Source organism: Rattus norvegicus, chromosome 8 (genome assembly GCF_021556685.1).
Source record: "Rattus norvegicus strain SHRSP/BbbUtx chromosome 8, alternate assembly SHRSP_T2T, whole genome shotgun sequence".
Classification (NCBI taxonomy): domain Eukaryota; kingdom Metazoa; phylum Chordata; class Mammalia; order Rodentia; family Muridae; genus Rattus; species Rattus norvegicus.
The window spans coordinates 98523966-98542855 of NC_141541.1; the positions used below are offsets into that span (position 1 = coordinate 98523966).

Sequence of the window (18890 nt, forward strand, 5' to 3'; positions counted from 1 at the left end):
CAGATGCGTCCAAAGTGCTTCTGCCACTTTTCCTTTTCTGGCCATCTGTGGACTCAGGAAGCAGAATATCTTGGTGGCCATGGCAACTGGGTGGCTTGGGTGTGACAGAGCTGCTTTTGAAGTGATTCATTGCCTCAGGGAGACTGAAGAGGTCAAGAGAAGCAATGGCCAGCTGGGAGGGGGCATGGTGACTGGAGAAGACTGGCAGGCACAGGAAGCACAAAACATCCTGGGGACATGGATGTGGGCCATCCGACTCAGGAGGGCCTTCTGAGAATGTGTAAAAAGTCATCTTGTCAGATTCCAATGCAGTCCACTTTCTCCCTCCTAATGGTGTGTGTGTCAGGGATGGGACAAAGCCTTGGGGATGTTTCAAGAGGCTTCTAGTAAGAGCCTTAAGTTTTTCTTTGAAGCCCTTGGCTGTGCAGAATGGCAAGGAAAGAATTAGCAACAGCCCAGAAGGAGGGAGTTGCCCTATCTATCTATTGTGGGTCCAGATTGTGGAGGTGGGGCCCAACTAGGCAGGGCAGGGGTATGTGGAAAGGCAATTGTGCCAACCTGTGTCCCTGGTAAATTTTTCCCAGAGAGGTGTGTTCCAGCTCTCCAATGAGGACTACTTCATTGAGCCTCTGGATGAAGTTCCAGCTCAGCCTGGACATGCCCAGCCCCATATGGTGTACAAGCACAAACGCTCTGGGCAGCAGGATGACTCAAGGACTTCAGGCACCTGTGGGGTGCAAGGTATGTATCTCCCTGTGGAGTTGTGGTTAGGGACTACCTGGAGACTCATATCCTTTCTAGAAACTTCTCTGAACACCCTCATGCCAGGCTCTCTTGGACTGGAGCAGTGCTTCTCAACCGGTGGGTCAAGACCCTTGAGTAGGTTAAATGATCCTTTCACAGGGGTTGCATATCAGGTATCCTGAATATCTGATATTTACATTATGATTCATAACAGTAGTAAAAATTATAGTTATGAAGTAGCAACAAAAATAATTAACAAAAATAATTTTATGGTTGGGGGTCACCACATATGAGGTGCTTTATTAAAGGGTCACAGCAGTAGGTAGGTTGAGAACCATTGGACTAGTTAAACAGATCTACCACCCTAGCCTTTGATGTTCTATTAACCTGTGGCATGGGCATGGCGGTTCCCCTGGACTGTCCCTCCTATTGCTATTCATCTCCCTTGTCCATGTTGATAATTCATCTTCCTCTGCTCTCTCCACATGTTGCTTATGGTGTCTCTGGCTCCATCAATCATTCTTTCTCAAGTGGCTGGGCTGCCCTGCCCATAGCCAGTTCCAGCAGGGATACTGGTGAGCAGCCTTCTGCTGCTCTCTCCTGCTTCTGGACCAACCAACCTGTATTGTTGGGGCCTTACAGCTCAGTAGTACTGGGGGGAATCTATCGACTTCATCTCTGTCCTCCAGGGTCCCCAGAGCTGAAGCACCAGCGAGAACATTGGGAACAGCGGCAGCAGAAGCGGAGGCAGCAGCGATCAATCAGCAAAGAGAAGTGGGTGGAGACCCTGGTAGTGGCTGATTCCAAGATGGTGGAGTACCACGGGCAGCCGCAAGTGGAGAGCTATGTGCTGACGATCATGAACATGGTGAGATTGCTACAGTTTTTAAAGGGGTGGACAGAGTGACAGAGGAGGGAACATTGCAATGGGACATAGAGGGGTGATATGGATAGGTATACTGACAGGTGGCTTCCAGGGGGGGACTAGGCTGCTAGCATGAAGGAGGAGGTCTCCAGGCTCCAGTGTAGAGAGAAGCAGGGCCCTGACAGGATCCCCAGAAGGGGGATGTATTATAGAACACAGTCATGGGGCTTCTTGGATATTGAGTTGCACTGTGCATGCCCCTCCCTTGCCTCAGACCACAGAGAGTGCTGAGCCACCGGGCCGGGGTGAGTGAATGAAGGTTGGGGTCACCCAGCTCTGTGCCTGTTCATGGTCTGGTTGGTTCATATGTTATGCCCTGAACAAATCCCTCTTGCTTTATGTCAGGATCTGTGCTGAGCTAGGGACAGGTACATGTAATTAGACTAGCCCTACCTGAGATATCTACAAGCTTTCGAGCTGGAACTATCTGCTCAGTTTTGGGGTCTCCTAGCTGATGACCTTGGGCAGGTCTCTGAGCTGGGGTGGACGGTAACACTTTGTGAGCTGGGCACATTGTTCTAGATTCCACCTGACAGTTGAGATGACAGGGGGTTGGGGAGGTGTGGACTTAACAAGTTGTCTTAGGGTTTTATTGCTGTGAAAAGACGCCATGACCATGGCAATTCTTATAAAGGAAAACATTTCACTGAGACTGGCTTGCCGTTCACAGCTTCAGCCCATTACTGTCATGGTGGAGAGCATGGTAGCAGGCAGGCAGGCACATATGGTGCTGGAGAAGGAGAGGAGAGTTCTGCATCTGGATCAGAAGGCAGCAGGAAGAGACTGAGCCACTGGGTGTGGCTTGAACATTTGAGACCTCAAAGCCTGCCCACAGTGGCCACTTCCTCTGACAAGTCTATACTTTCTAATAGTGTCACTCCCTATGGGACTACGGTGGCCATTTTCATTCAAGCTACCATACAAGTCAAAGGGGCAAGGCAGAGCCAGGCAAGGCAATCTGGATCTCCAAAGACTCACCCAGTAGGGACTGTGACTGATCTATCCCCACCCCGCCCTGTGCTGACTGTGTTGTCAAGGCCTTCTTCCCAGACCCCTCCTTGAGGGGCAGGAAGGAGCCTGCAGGCCAGCAGGCTCATCCTTGTAAGCCTCCTGGGAGAAAAGATCTCTGTACTGCTCTGTCCCCAAGGCCAGGGTTCGCTTGCTGCCACCTTAAAAGAAGTGTCTCTGTGATCAACTAGGAAGTATGGCTGGGAATCCAGGGCTCTAAAAGGAGCTGTATCCATGGCTGATGTTTACCAGCTAACATCACAGTCCCCCTGCCCGAGTCCTCATGAGGAAGTGCAGTTCTGAGGTAGTCCTCCAATTGGATGCCATTGCGGGTTCCTTGCTCTTTAGGGAGCAAAAGACCTCTGAGGCCTTCTGCCTCAGGGGTCTCACTCAAGTCTCTTTGCTTGAGTGAAGAAGAGCAGGGCAGGGTTCTCACCCTCAGGTCCTGTTCTTCCCAGTGTCCCCGCTTAAGGGCTCAGATTGAAAGAGGTTGCAGCTTGGCCAGGACCACCTATAGTTAGCAGGATTCACCTCACCTCTTCTGAGTCCTAGGGGATAGAAGTGGGTGTGTGTCAAGACTTGCTCACAGTGAGACCTACTACCCAGTCTTTTTGCTCCAGGGCTCAGCAGTTTCTATTGGGTAGAGGCAGGCTGGTTTTTTTAATTCCCCTGTAGGTGATTAAGGGACCGTCATCCAGCCTGAATGTGGGGCGATGGTAGCCCCTGGCATCACTTTATTTCCACGTCTGACCTCAAGAGGATATGTACCCTGGACATTTCTCCTTTCACTGGGAAGAACAGGACCCTAGGGCTAAGAACCCTGCCTCACCTGTTTAGAGGTCAAAAGAACATCTAGGGCCCAAGGGATAGCACAATTGGCAAAGTTCTTACCAGGGGCTCCATCCCCAAACCCACATTAAAAAACCAGATAAGGTGACACATCCTTGTTTGTAATCGTTGTGCTGGGGAGGCTGAGAGAGGTAAATCCCAAGAACTCACTAGCTGGCCAGCAGAGACTAATCAGCAAGCTTCAGGTCAAAGAAGAAGCTGTCTCAAACAAGATGGGGGCTGGAGAGAGAGCTTAGCAGGTAAAGGCATTTGCCTGCAGTGCCTGGGCATCTGAGGTTGATGTCCAGAACTGATGGTGGAGGGAGAGAACGGATGAACCCTTGAAGGTTGGCCTCTGACCTCCTCATATGTATGCACCAAGTGAATGTCCACATTCACATATTGTATATAGGTGTGCATAAATAAATAAATAATTTAATAAATCAAATTAAACAAACAAGATAGTTTCCAAGGCATGACATCCAAGGTCAATCCTCTGCCTTGGCTCTTAGGATCCATTCATGTCTACTCCTTGGGAAGGCTGGTCTTGGCTTCCCCAGGAGAGAAAGAGAAGAGCCAGAGCTGCATGATAAGCAACTATCGTTCAGAGATCTGGGCTGCTGTTGGCTTTGTGGAGGGGTTGATAGGGTCAGTATTTGCAAGTAGATGTCAACTGTTTCCCAGAAAAGGCCAGAATCCTAGAAGTGACCTGGAAGGATTTTGTGGGTGATCTGTCACTGTTGGGTTGGGGCGGTGTGAGTGCAGGTATAGAGGCAGGCACTAGTTCATACATGACCACAGTAATGTGTGCAGCTGGTAGGCCCCCCCGAGTGATCGTGTATGTGATCAGATGTGCATGCTCCTGGGTGGCTGGGGTGGGCACCGGGTTCCATTTCCTGTATGCTAGTTGTAACCTGATTCCCCTCCCTGTCCTTCTCGGGTAGGTGGCTGGACTGTATCACGATCCAAGCATTGGGAATCCCATTCACATCACCGTTGTGCGCCTTATTATACTGGAAGACGAGGAGGTGAGAGGCCACATAGTCCGAAGCTGTCCCCAACAGTAAGCTATTCCTGCCCTGTGCCTTGAGTGCTCTAGGAAGGACAGCCTCTTTGGCCTTGACAGTATCTTCTGACGCTTCTTGTCCTTGAGACAGTCTCTGGCTAGTTACAGCCAAAGGGGTGGAGACTGGGAGGTCTGGTCAATCTGCCCTTTGAATCTCTGACTCCTGACTTGGTGTGGGGGCAAATTGAGCTCAGTATGAGTCCTGAGCCACACTCTCCCCACTGACCCCCAACCCTTACAGAAGGACTTAAAGATCACACACCATGCTGATGACACTCTGAAGAACTTCTGTAGGTGGCAGAAGAATGTCAACATGAAGGGGGATGACCACCCACAGCACCATGACACTGCCATCCTGCTTACCAGGTACCTCGCCAAGAAGGGTGGGAGTGCCTTAGAATAGAGGATTCTCCTGTTATTGTCAGAAGCAATGCACAAACACCTTGCAGCCATCCAAGCTCTCTATGGTCATGCCTTGTCCAATGGAGTTTACATGACTCAAGCAGGAAGTGGACAGAGGTGTAACCCAAAGGCCTGTTTAAGACTCCCTGGTTCTGTGTGTCTATGAGTGTGAGTGTATGTGTGTGCACATGTGTGTGTATGTAGTGTGTGTGGTGTGTGAGTATGTATGTGTGTGTATGTGCATGTGGTGTGTGTGTGTGTGTGTGTGTGTGTGTGGTGTGTATATAGTGTGTGTGGTGTGAGTGTGTGTATATGTGTACATGCATTTGTGTGCATGCATGTGTGTGTAGTGTGTGTGTGTGTGTGTGTGTGTGTGTGTGACGGACGAATTGAGTGTGGTCTATGTGCTGTATGTTTGTGGACTGTATATGTGTGATGTGTGTGGCATATGTGTGGTGTGTATGGTATGTGTAGAGTGTGTAGTCACAGTGTTGTGATATTTAGTGTAGGTTGGTGACCAAGAGTCCATTCCTGAGCAGTGGCCTTCAAATCACTCTCATGTCACTTGTTTTCGATGGCACTTTTCTCCCTCTCTCCTACCTTCTGGGGCTCTATTTTATTTTTCTTCAACTTTTAAATGTTTTATTTATGTATTTCTGTGTGTCTGTCTGTATGTGTGCACATATGCATGCCACAGCACATATATGGAGGTCAGAGGATAACTTGCAGGCATTGTTTCTGGCCTCTGATCATGTAGTTTCCAGGGATCTAACTCAGGATGGCCACAGTGCCTTTACCGTTGAGTTATTTCTGACTCAGAGTTTGTTCTTTAGTTCCACCTGAAGTTATTTTCCCTCTCCTGGGCTGCGGCAGCTAGACGGGCACAAAAATAGTTTGTTCTAGGCACATAGTCCTTTTTCAGGTCCCAGTGAGTGTAGGGGAGGTTGTATGTGAACAAAGGCACCTGCTTCAAATGGCCATATGTGGGTCTGATAACAGTGAGGAGAAATGACGCCCTAGCTGCCCGATCTGGGGTAGCCTGGCCTTCTCCCTGCCCTCTTGGCATTGGGCTAAGCCAGCCTGTGACTACTTCTTTCTTTGCAGGAAGGATTTGTGTGCAACCATGAACCACCCCTGTGAAACCTTGGGCCTGTCTCACGTGGCTGGCTTGTGCCACCCTCAGCTCAGCTGTAGTGTCAGTGAGGATACTGGCCTGCCTCTGGCCTTCACTGTGGCCCATGAGCTAGGACACAGGTAACTATCCTTACTGCCAGTTAGCAACCTGACTCTACCTTGGGCACCAGCCAGCAGGGCTCCGGGGTCACAAAACCTGAGGGAGTAAAACAGCTTGAGATGGCAGTTTCAACCACAAAGCCCCAGCATTGTCTCAGTTCCTCAACAAGACTGCTCCCCTATGAGCAGGAGAGAGGCCTGCTGGGGTATCCCTGAGACCCATCTGTAGTGTGTCCCGTGGGAGGAGTGGGGATGGTCAGTCAATGGGAGCCTTGGCCACCTTTCTTGCCCTTGGTGCTGGCTCCTTTTCCTCTTGTCATTCGCTTCCATTCCCGCTTGCTCTGTGGCTCTGGGCAAGGGTCAAGTCCTTCATGGGCCTCTGTGGGCTCCACATAGACAGAGGAGGCTAGACTCAGTAGTGAGTCCTTGGCTGCCAGTTGCTGGGGTTGGCAAGTTGGTGGATTGAATTGTGCCAAAGCTTCATTGGCTGGCTCCCAGAGAGCTCTGTGGGCCAGAGGGCTTGGACTGAGTGACAGCCATGTTTGTGTTGGTGACTCCAGTCCTCCTGGCTGTGTTACTCTGGCAGGTTCTACAGCCTCTCTGAGGTGATGAGTGAGTGAGTTAGTAGTAGGCATGATTCCTGGTTCATAGTTGGTGCTCAGGAACATTTTCTTGAGCCAAGGATGACATCTTGAGACTTTTGGGGACATGGTGGCTCAGACCTCTTAACTCAAGTTCAAAACCTGAGGTCATCTTGGGGCCAGTGAGGTTGTAGGGTAGAAATAGACTTTCAGCAATAGACTCCCATCCGTGTCTCCTGGATTGCCATCTGGGTACAGGGATGTGTCTGTGAGGGTCTCAAAACAGGTTCATTTGAAGCTAGCCTAGTACATGTAGATGGGAAACCCAGGGAATACCGCTGTCATCCCCACAGTCTGTATTAGGGAAACTGAGGCTCAGAGACAGCGTGTGGCTTTCTCAAGGCCATGCAGACATTAGGTGACAGAGCTAGCTCTGGGAATTGGGACTGTACCCCTTGAAGGCCTCCATGGAAAGGGGGCCTGGGGGCCTCCTGCTGCTCACCTGCCCCTGGGGCCTGTGCTCTCACGCAGTTTTGGCATTCAGCATGACGGCACCGGCAATGACTGTGAATCCATTGGGAAACGGCCTTTCATCATGTCTCCACAGCTCCTGTATGACAGAGGCATTCCACTCACCTGGTCCCGCTGCAGCCGCGAGTACATCACCAGGTTCCTCGAGTAAGTCCTGGGCTTGGTGGGCAGGTCCTGTATCTGTTGTCATTGACCCACAGCAGGGTGCAATGCCAGGGAGTGTGATGTGGGGGGCACCTGGGAGATGTGGTGCCTCAAGGGTCCTCTTGGAAAGTGTACCTACGCTGTGCCTTGGAGGATGGGCAGGAGCTCATGGGGGAGAGCTAGCAGTATATAGACGATGTAGAGCAACATTGGAGAATAGGTGACTAGCTTCCCAGGCCCAGTGAGAACAAGCAAAGAGAGCAGCAAAAGTGGGCTTTTCCTTCCTTTCTTACTTTGTTGAGCCATTTTTAAAACTTTACTTTTGTGTACATTGGTATTTTGCCGCCATGTATGTTTGTGTGCGGGCACGAAAGCCCCTGGAACTGGAGTCGTAGACAGTTGGGAGCTGCCATGTGGGTGCTGGGAACTGAACCTGGGTCTTCTGAAAGAGTTGTCAGTGCTTTTGACTGCTGAGTCACTTCTTCGTCCTCCCTTGTTGAGCTATTCTAAATAAGAAAAGAGTTTAAATCTAAATTTTTTACATTTATTTATTTATTTATTTATTTATTTATTTATTTATTTATTTATTGTGGTGCATGTGTGGACGTCAGAGGACAACTTATGGGCATTGGTTTTCTAGATCCAATCTAGGTGTGTTCTGGGGCTCTAATTCAGGTTGTCATGCAAGGGTTTTTATCTATGGAGTCATCTCCCTGGTCTGAAATTCCTTCCCCCACAACTCCTCTTCGTCCTCTTGGTTTTTTTTTTTTTTTTTTTTTTTTTTTTTTGGTTCTTTTTTTCGGAGCTGGGGACCGAACCCAGGGCCTTGCGCTTCCTAGGTAAGCGCTCTACCACTGAGCTAAATCCCCAGCCCAGTCCTCTTGTTTTTTAACGTTAAGATGCTTCGTACTCTCTCCCTTTAAACTGTATCAGAGACAGAGAGGGAGAGAGAGAGAGAGAGAGGGAGAGAGAGAGAGAGAGAGAGAGAGAGAGAGAGAGATGTATGGGGGACGGAGGACAACTGTGTGCAGTTGGATAGGAGGCCACTTAACCACTGAGCCAGCTCCGTGGGCACCTAACCAACTTCTTAGCACACAGTCTACCATTCACTTTGTTTTCATACAGACCAGGCATGAGATACTGCTGTTCAAACCCAGGGCCTCAAACATGGCCAGGCACGATCTTGGAAACTTTGCTACATGTCCATTCCCTGGTGCCAGTTTTATTTGAGATGCCAAAGTCAGCTTTTCACATACAGAATGTACAGAGGAGAAACAACTGCCTATTGGGAGATCTATAGCTTTGGCTATGACTCTCTGGGTCACTGTTGAATAGCCTCTCGGAATGCAGCTTTTTTGTTAAGCATCCTTAAAAGCTAGAAACTGACTTCATGTTTCTGAGTGACTCGGGATACCCAGAGAAGATGCTACTCTCCTGGGAGAGTGCCACATCTGTCTGCTGTTGTCTGTCATAGCCAATAGGGCAGGGCTTGCTGGTGTCCTGGCCTTCACTATATAGATTATTAGTGTCCCTTTCTCTGTAGGACTCTCTACTGTGGGCCTTTGCCTGTGGCTGGAATCCCTAGGCCAGATCCTCCTGGGTCTTTGGAGTAGAAACCTTCAGATTAGCTGGCTTCAGCTCTGCTGGCCCCAGATAGCTAAGGCGCTCCGAGATCCCGAGTCTTCCAGTGTTCTGCCTCTCCACCATTTCTTCTCACAGGCTTTAGCTCTCAGCTTCTGTCATTTTCCCAACTCAGCTACCGGTTGGCCATCTGCTTTCCAGCTTCCAGAATTCCGTCGACATCTCTCATCTGCTGTCATCACTTCCTTCTTACCCTCTGCCCGGGTCGAGTTATGCTTTGTTTATCCTTCAAATGTCAGGGCAGAAAAGCTTCAGCAGAGAGCAGAGACAGGCCTGCTCAGTGTGCTGTGGTTCTCTGGAAGCCCACTCCCCACGGGGTAGTCTGATGCATGCCTAGGGCCTCTGGGCCAGTGAGAGCATGGACTCCGGTCTCCCCTGGAAGAGGGTTTGTGTGAGGGGTGACAACTGGAAACTGAAGAGTTCAGTTTGGTGACTAAAACTTGGATACTGGCCCAGTCACCTCGTGTTAGCGGATGAGTTACATTAGCCCTTAAGCTTCCAAAAATAGATATTATGATGGACAACCTCAGTGTTTGCTGTGAGGATTAACCAAGAAAGCACGAGGCACGCTTAGCACAGTGCCTACCTCACAGTACATGAGTGCATGGCCACAGTTGCTATTATTTCTGCAGTTACCAAATGGTTGATCCCATGAACTTCAACCAGAGAAGTAGCCTGGGGTTGGGGAGGAGGTGAGCCTCCCCCCAGAGAGGGGAAGGGAATGAGATTGCTTGGGAAATCAGAATAGTGAGGACCCCGAAACACCCGCAGGGCTTGTTCCCGGCTGCCCCACCCAGAGTGCCACCCAGCACCCTGGCTCTGGGACAGACAGCTGAACAGGCAAGTCAGTGTTCTTTTAGCTGCTGGAATGTGTGAGAACCTTGGCTGGGGGCCTGGGCCGAGGGTAGGAGGAGAGCCTGACGCCCTCATTGCAGATGGAAATGGAACCACCTGAAGGTGCTTGAGAGAGAGTCGAGCACCCCAGGTCAGGGTGCACTTCTCTGCTCTATCTGTGAGTGACAGGCAAGGAGAGCGAAGTCCAGGAGGAGGAAAAATCAGGAGACCCTCCACAACAGGAAGAGCGGCTGTTCTATCTCCCCTCCACTAGCTCCTTGCTGGGGTGGGACAGGAGATAGTTTCTGCCCAAATAGGGCGGGAATCTGAGGGAGTGGGTGCTGAATGGGTGGTGCAGCAGTGTTTCCACAGCTTGGGGGAACTCTCGGCATAATGTACAGACCACCCACTCTCCCTATGTGACCACACCCCTCGGTTCCCAGCAAATATCTGCTTTTTGTGCCAGTAGACTGAGAGACTTGGCTTGTCCTTGTGGGCCACATGTAGAGCCTGTCTGCAGGCTCTCACTATACAAAGAGGAAACACAGTAACTCAAGGCGAAGAGCGCACAGCATCAGTTGGGAGGGGGTCATATAGGTAGGTATAGAGGGACAGAGACTCTCTTAGAGTCAGGGACACACTCTGAGGGCTTTTAGAGCTAACACTGAAGCTGGGTAGGAGAGGAAGCTGGGCATGGGGGAAGCTGGGTGGAGGTAGGACTAGGGAAGCCGACAGGGTGAAGGATCAGGGTGTGGTAATGGGGTGACAGGGAGCCTGCTAGTTAGTCTAAGACAGCTGACTTGAAGAACCCCAGGAACCTCTCTGGGCTGAGTAGTGCTTGGGGACAGTGGAAAGGCTGCAGCACCCATGAGCCTCCACTGTTCAGTCCTCGGTGACCCTGCTTGTGCCTGATCTTAAAGTTAGGGTTTTGCAGAGTGGGAGGTAGGCCTAAGGGAGTGTGGAATCCTTTGCTTCACCTCCAACAGCCTATTGAGTTGCTCCATGACGAAAGACTAGAGCTCAGAAGGGAAACTGGCACACAGGCAGTAGACAGCTCTTTGCAATATCCAGGTAACAGTAAGGCTTCCTACGGGGCATCCCTTGTCTACTTCAACCCTATGTGGGGTGCCCTGCCATAATTAGCATAAGGAAGAGCCCTGAAGGGACAGTTGATGGGTGTGGGGCCCTTGGTGTGTGTCTGGCTGGGTGAGGATCCTGGCAGTGAGCCAGCCAGAGGAAGGAACGGCCGCCTCCCTGACTTTTCCCAAACCGACACTGTTGTGGGTACTTTTATAGCTTGAGATCAGCCCCTTAGACATGAGGATGTGATGATTCAGAGAGGCTGTGGGGTAAACCGAGGCCACATGATACCCTCAGCCAATTAGAGAGGTAGGCTACGATCTCTCTAGCTGTCCAGCATCAAGCCCATCAGTGCCCTCTCTGCAGAAGTTGGCACACTGTCACAAGGGACTAGTGTCCCCTCTCATTCCCTCTGACAGATTCTGCTTCTGTATTTCTTCCTGGGACATTTCTCTCTTCCTGCTCCAACCAGCACCATGTTCTTCCTGGCTCCCTGGTCTGCTTCCTTCTGTCCTCAAGACTACCTGGCCTGGGGTTGTCCTTATCTTCCTCTGTGTCCCACAGATCTTGCCCCTATTATTTCTAACCAAGTCCTTTCTGCCGGGGTGACCCAGGTGCATATATATTTATTTATTGGATTTTTATTTACATTTCAAATGTTATCCCCTTTCCTAGTTTCCCATCCATTAACCCCCTATCCCTTCCTCTCCTCCTTCTTCTATGAGGGTTTTTCCCCCATTCATCCACCTACCCCTTCCCTGACTTGACTTCCCCTACACTGGGGCAGCGAGCCTTGGCAAGACCCAGTGCTTCTCCTTCCACTGGTGTGCAACAAGGCCATCCTCTGCTACATATGCAGCTGGAGCCATGGGTCTGTCCATGTGTACTCATTGGATGGTTTAGTTCCTGGGAGCTCTGGTTGGTTGATATTGTTGTTCTTATGGGGTTGCAAACCCCTTCAGCTCCTAGGTGTCTAATTTGTGGCTCAATTCTCTTTAGGCTCTGGGCCTTGAACCCTTCTCCCATTCCCGAAGGACCAAAAGAGCCCCAGGAGGCTGGCAGCTCCCACCCTCCTGTTTCAAGCAACCTCACAGAACGTATAGTCAGGGTAGAGGTGGTTGGTGAGACTTGGGAGGCCATCCTCAAGAGTCCTGTTGCCTCTTTGCTCCTTGTCTGCTCAGTGGGGCTGCATGGCCACCTTTCTCGTAGAGAGTATGTGAAGGTTGTGGGCTGTACCTGTTCATACTGGCCCATTCTCTTGTCACTGCCCTGGAATGGTGACTAGAGGAAGGCAGGAAGGAATGGGCCGTAAGAAGCAGAGGGCTGATCCCTCAGGTCAGGGTGGGAGGTGGTGGGTAGCCTTCTTCCCCACCCCCGAGGTCTTTTGTTGTGTCAGCTGTGGTGTGGCCGTTTCCAGAGTCTGACGCAGCCCAGCCTGGCCTTAGGGTCTCAGCATCCCAGCAGGTGCTGCAGAAGCTAAGAACATAACCACTTGAGGACTTGGTGGACCAGGCCTTTGGAAGAAGGATGCCAGAGTCTCTGTGGTGGGGGTGGGATATTTGTCAGCTGACTGGAGCTCCAGAGAGATGAGAGAGGTCTTCAGGGCTGCTTTGATAGGCTGGGGTCACATAACCTGCTGACCTATCAGGCCCACAAGTCCCACCTGTTCTGTTCTTCTACCCAGGTTTCTCCCATGGCTCTCAGGCTGCACTGCTGCCCTAGTTATCCTCCCTTCCGTTTTGTTTTTCAGCCGTGGGTGGGGCCTGTGCTTAGATGACCGTCCATCCAAGGGTGTCATTAACTTCCCCTCGGTGCTGCCCGGTGTCCTGTACGATGTGAACCATCAGTGCCGCCTTCAGTATGGGCCTTCCTCAGCCTACTGTGAGGACGTGGATGTGAGTGTGGGTATGGGAGGCACAGGTGGGTGGCCCTCCCCAGCCTGACAATGCCAGACTCAGAGAAACTGCCTGGCTTGGGGTGTGCCCTCAGGGGGCATGGTAATACCTAATGTGACTTGTGGTAGAGGCCTGGGTTTGGGTGGGCACAGGTCCAGGTCTGGATTCTATATCAAGCCTTAAGGGACAAGTCCCTCAGCTCTCTGGATTTGGCGAAGAAGGGGGAAAAGTCAGCTCTTTAGGGTCCCAGAAACCATCTCATAAAGACATGACACGAACTTCTATATTGACTGTTTCAGGAGGTTTAGCCTGGGGCTGGAAGAGGTGACCAGCTGCAGACAGCTGTCAGCACCAACTCAGCCTGGAGGTTAGCCCCTCTCTAAGGCCCCATGATATCACGTGACTGAGGGAGAGGGGCCAGAGGATCCTTACACTTGCACACTCACACAATAGGCTGTCCCTATGGAAATGTGTCCAGGGGATTCTTGGGGGACAGTAGAGACAGAATGGGTGGTATTGCTGGGGAGAGTGTCTTAATGAACATGCCTCATTGCAGAATGTCTGCTACACTCTGTGGTGCTCGGTGGGGACCACCTGTCACTCCAAGATGGATGCTGCTGTGGATGGTACGAGCTGTGGGAAGAACAAGGTGAGTGAGAAACCTCAGCCTGGATGAATCTGGGGTCGGGGAGGCCCATGCCTAGCTAGGGGTCAGCTTTGGCTTACCATCTGGAACTGTTCTTTTTTTTTTTTTTAAAGATTTATTTTTATTTTATTTATATGAGTACTCTGTAGCGTCTTCAGACACACCAGAAGAGGGCATCGGATCCCATTACAGATGGCTGTGAGTCACCATGTGGTTGCTGGGAATTGAACTCAGGACCTCTGGAAGAGCAGTCAGTGCTCTTAACCTCTGAGCCATCTCTCCAGCCCTCTTGAGCCCTTCTTAATTGCTGTTACAATTCTCTGGCCCAGTCAACATAGGCTTTATTTTGTTTTTACCATGGTGTCTGCATTGTGAGTGACCATAAAGTCTATCTTACAGCTCCTCTCCTCCTCTGTCTTTGATACTGTCTTGCCCACTTTGATCTCAATGGGGTGAGGTTGATTGACAGGTGTCGGGGTCTGCCCCCATATGTCTCAGTAGTGGTGTCTCAATGGAGAGTGCGTCCCTGAGGGCTTCCAGCCCGAGACGGTGGACGGTGGCTGGTCCGGTTGGAGTGCCTGGTCTGTCTGCTCGCGGAGCTGTGGCGTGGGCGTACGGAGTTCTGAACGACAGTGCACACAGCCTGTGTGAGTGTGGGGCCCAGGCTGGGAGAAAGGATCTGAATGGAGCCAGCTGATAGCAGAGACTACCTCTGTTTCAGCCTCCATCTCTCAGAAGTGTCCCTAGAATGGCCAAGTCCAGTGTCTAAGTCACCAGAGGACACTTCCAGGGAGTGTTCTGCAAGTGTATCCCAGAGCTTACACAGTAGCCAAGAGGGGAGGGATCTCCAAGAGCTTGGAGAGAGGCATAGAGACCTTGCTGCAAGGCAGTGGCTGCAGAGAGGAGGGTGCAGAGGAGAATGCTCACAGCCAGGGCCCTGGGATGTTCAGCCTCTAGGTCCTCCATCCTCACACCAGGGCCTTCCTTCTCCACTGCTCCTCCGGGCCTCAGTTTCGGTGCTAATGGGTGCTAGCAGAGCCTTTCTAGTCAAGCTGCCATTGGGTAAAGTCAGGCAATATGGGTAAGGCACTGAACCTTCCTCATGCTGTGGGAAACACCCAGTACAAGCTGCTTCAGGTATCTGAGGTTGGCTGCAGCTGAGAGAACAGGGCAGTACTGAGGGGGTGGCTATAGCTTCGGGTGAGCTTTCTCATCTAAACGGGGCTTTGGGAGACTTAATGAAACAAGGGGTTGCCTGGCCCCACTGGACAAACTTCTTTGCTTGGCTGGACGGCAGGTGGACTCACAGCCAATTCCATCTCAGGGATGGCGCTTCACCAGGCCTCTGGTCCTTACTCCTCTGCATGTCCTGCTTCCAGCTCAGCCAGTGTAGGGCTGACCTGGCTTAGATGAGGTACAGGTTAGATGACAAGCCAAGGTAGCTTCTCACCCGGGTGGGCCTGGAGGCTTCCTTTGACCCAGCCCAGGCATGCTGCCCCCAGAAACACTCTAACAACACACTACTAGCCCATCAGCCCACTACATGTTCCAGCCTCTCGGTACCCGTCTTAGAGGCAGTCCGACTCCATTTTAGAGACAAGGAGACTGAGGTCCAGAACATGGCAGTGCATTTGTTCTTGGTCATTCAGCAGTTCTGGGCTAAGGGGCCTAGGCATCTTGCTGCCACTTTTCCTTAGATCCTTGGAAATGGGGGTTGGGGTGGGGGAGGGGTGTATGTGGCAGCCCTTGAGGGTAGAGCAGCATAGTGAGGGGAGGATAGCCAGGGGAATCTGGGTGCAGAAGATGTAGATGTTGTTTGGCACTGGGCACTAATAGCATGCTCACAGCCCCCATGGCTTTCCTTACAGGCCTAAGAACAAAGGCAAGTACTGTGTGGGGGAGCGGAAGCGGTACCGGCTCTGCAACCTGCAGGCCTGCCCACCAGACCGTCCCTCTTTCCGCCACACCCAGTGTAGCCAGTTTGATAGCATGCTGTACAAGGGGAAACTACACAAATGGGTGCCTGTGCTCAACGACGGTAAGTTATGCTACCCACACGGATACTGAGGCCCAGAGGTGGGGGATATATGGAGTGCAGTGATATAGGACCCTCTGTCCTTGGCGGTTCCCTGATGATGTTTGAGACGACTGTTGGTTCCCAGCTCCTCAGTCTTCAGCTCGGCAGATGCCCTGACAGCTTGTGTCCCTTGGGAGCCCTTGGCCTACCACTGATGTGTGTCATGGAGGATGCAGGGGTCTTCCTAGTGTCCTCTGTGACACCTGCTCTTGGCTTTGGCCCATGAGTCCTCCACTTGTCCCATCAGAGAACCCATGTGAGCTGCACTGCCGGCCCTTCAACTACTCCAACAGAGAGAAGCTGAGGGATGCTGTGATGGATGGCACCCCTTGCTACCAAGGCCGCATCAGCCGTGACATCTGCATCGATGGCATTTGCAAGGTGTGTGGGATAGCAAGAGGTTCTCCCAGCCCTGCTGGCAGGCACCAGACGCACCTCTAGGGCTTACCTGGCTTTCTCCAGGCTGCATCCTAGCCCAACTGTCTCTGGCAATGGAGACCCCACAGTTAGCACCTTCCTGTCACTACCACCTTATCACTTTGTCTCCAGTAGCTTCCTACTGCTCATCCCACTGTGCTTACCTATACAGCTCCAGTCATGAAAGCCTAGGCAACTGCCTCCTCTCTCACCAGAAGGGGATGGCAAGTTGGTACTGGTGGTATGCTGGGCTCTGAGCCTACAGATGGCACTGTGCTTGGTAATGGTTCTTCTGATTTCTAGTGCTTGCTGTTCTTCCATGCCCAGGGCCCCAGCCACCTTCCTCACCCTGCTTCTTGCCTTTAAAGCCACTGCACTAAAGGCCCGGGTTTAGAGGAGGCTTAAGAAGGAGGTGCTAACCCAGTGTCTTTGATAGTGAATCCTATTTCTAGAAAATTCCACAGTAGGCCAGACAGAGTCCATGCTTAGCTGTAGCCTTATGTGAGAGACACTTCCTGCCTCCTGTCTCCCGGGATGCTCTTAACACTCTTTTTAAGGGATGAATGATGTTCCCCCCTTTCTCATCTGGGGAAACTGAGGCTCAGGGGGAAAAGAACTCAGTCATCAGGTGGGATGACAGTGAAGGGATTGAACCCAAGCAAAGGCTTTTGACCTCCTCCTAGGGTCTCTCCCCTGAGCCCTGGCAGATACTCATGGGGGCAGGCAGCCAGAACAAAGGACCTTCTCTCTGTTGCAGAAAGTGGGCTGTGACTTTGAGCTTGACTCTGGTGCTGAGGAGGACCGCTGTGGGGTGTGCCGGGGGGATGGTTCTACTTGCCATACCGTGAGCAGGACCTTCAAGGAGGCTGAAGGCATGGGTATGTTGGGGCTGCTGGGCTGTGAATGTATGCCTGTAATCCTCCTCCCTGCCCCTGTGCTCCTTGTCTAGACTAGATGTGGCGACAGGGCCCTCCGTGTTTGGCCAGGGTCCTTATCCTTGCAGCAGTCAGTGAGTCCTTGTTCCAAGTGAGACCTGTCCTCCTAGGGGTCCTTCCAAGTGACTGTGAATGGTGTGTACGTTTCAGAGGGCTGTTGTCTTCTGAAGTTTCAGAGACATCCCCAGAACCATGTCTCACACATACTGCTTTAGTGCCAACTTCGGGCTTTAACTGTGGGGGACACTGAGGTGAAGAGCTGACAGGGGACGGAATCTTCACTGTGACAAAGGCAGTGGGCTATGTACTTCAGGGAGAGAGGGAAACACCAAGCTAGGAAGTCAGGGAAATCAGGGAAGACTTCTCATAGGAGGTGGAGAATGAGCCCCATGATGAATGACTCTGGAGATTGGGTGAGGAGAATCCCAGCTAGAGGCAAGCTTGTGGTAGAACCTGCTCCTGTAAGGCAGAAGGGCTGTGAGGCTATAATGCTGGCTCCACAGCTTGTGTTTCTTCCCAGGGCTGCCTTGTATCTCCGTAGGAGCCCTGTGCAGAGCTCCTAACCTCAGTGTTTCATCTCGTCATCTGTAGAGTGGGGCTAACGACAGTGTCTTATGTTATGGAGTAGTGCTGGGCACACCTCAGAGCACTGCTGCTTAATGGAAAGAGAAAAGTCAGGCTGCCTGGGGAGAGGAAAGACCCGAGTGGCTTTCCAGGACGGGAGAGATGATGGGCCAGGCTGAACTAATGAAGATCAGTTCCGTTTCCCAGTTTCCCAGACAGTGGTGTTGGGGCATGAACCGTAGGGGAAGGATCCGTGGACCCTTTCTGAGACCTGACGTGGATACAATACCTATATTTTTTGGGAGGGGACTCAGAATAATGAGCTGATGGTAGAGTCATTGACTTCAGCAGCAGAAGCAAGTGCAAGCAAGAAGGAGGGGGACAACTGACTGATTAACCCCGGGGACCAAACTCTGTATACCCCCTGCCCACAGGGTATGTGGATGTAGGGCTGATCCCAGCTGGAGCCCGAGAGATTCTCATTGAGGAGGTGGCCGAGGCTGCCAACTTCCTGGCCCTGCGGAGTGAGGACCCAGACAAGTACTTCCTCAATGGCGGCTGGACCATCCAGTGGAATGGGGACTACCAGGTGGCAGGCACTACCTTCACCTATACACGCAAGGGCAACTGGGAGACCCTCACATCCCCAGGCCCCACCACTGAGCCTGTCTGGATCCAGGTGCTTGCCTCTCAGGGCCAGGATGGGAGGAATAAATGCGGCGGTCCCAAGGCAGGATACAAAGGGGGAAACCTTAGGGCTTCCATAGGGTCTGATTCTGGGCTAAGCTGAGCCACTGGGGTCTCTGAGTCTTGGTCTCAGTTTTATCATCTCTAGTGTAGGTCTCCAGTCCAGCTCAGTTCCCAGAGGTGGCTGGAGATGATCCTAGGGGTAGGTGCTGGGCGGATGGAGAAGAGCCCTTGTGCTCATAGGCCTTCATTTGTCTGCCCCAGCTGCTATTCCAGGAGAGAAACCCTGGGGTACACTACAAGTATACCATCCAGAGGGCCAGCCACAGTGAAGCCCAGCCACCTGAGTTCTCCTGGCACTATGGGCCCTGGAGCAAGTGCCCAGTCACCTGTGGGACAGGTGAGACTCAACACTTGCCAAGCCCTTTGCTGAGCCTGCTCCTGTGTGATCACATGTAACGGTCACCGCGGGGCTTTGAAGTGGTCTCGTTATTTGTTTCCATTTCAAGCTGCCACTGAGAAGCAGCAGGGTGGGCCAACTCGCTTACAGTACAGGGTGCCCTGGGTGTGTGTGTGGGGGTGGGGGAAGCTGGGAGGACAGTGAGGGGAGGCAGTGGAACCCTGCTTTGTGAGGTCTCTGCAGAGAGGCTGT

The 18890-nt window shown here is 51.9% G+C and overlaps 1 protein-coding gene across 6 annotated transcripts in view; it reads left to right on the forward strand.

Annotated features, from left to right (window-relative positions):
- Positions 1-18890, forward strand: part of Adamts7 (ADAM metallopeptidase with thrombospondin type 1 motif, 7) — a 39863-nt gene that overhangs the window by 12622 nt on the left and 8351 nt on the right. For 5 of the 6 annotated variants that reach the window (NM_001047101.2, NM_001393839.1, NM_001393840.1 and 2 more), the window contains 14 exon segments: positions 585-741; positions 1434-1612; positions 4450-4533; positions 4813-4937; positions 6078-6227; positions 7319-7465; positions 12768-12912; positions 13469-13561; positions 14060-14205; positions 15427-15596; positions 15883-16016; positions 16810-16930; positions 17986-18230; positions 18503-18638. In NM_001047101.2, coding sequence (NP_001040566.1) covers positions 585-741; positions 1434-1612; positions 4450-4533; positions 4813-4937; positions 6078-6227; positions 7319-7465; positions 12768-12912; positions 13469-13561; positions 14060-14205; positions 15427-15596; positions 15883-16016; positions 16810-16930; positions 17986-18230; positions 18503-18638 — 2032 coding nt within the window. 6 annotated transcript variants of the gene reach the window in all.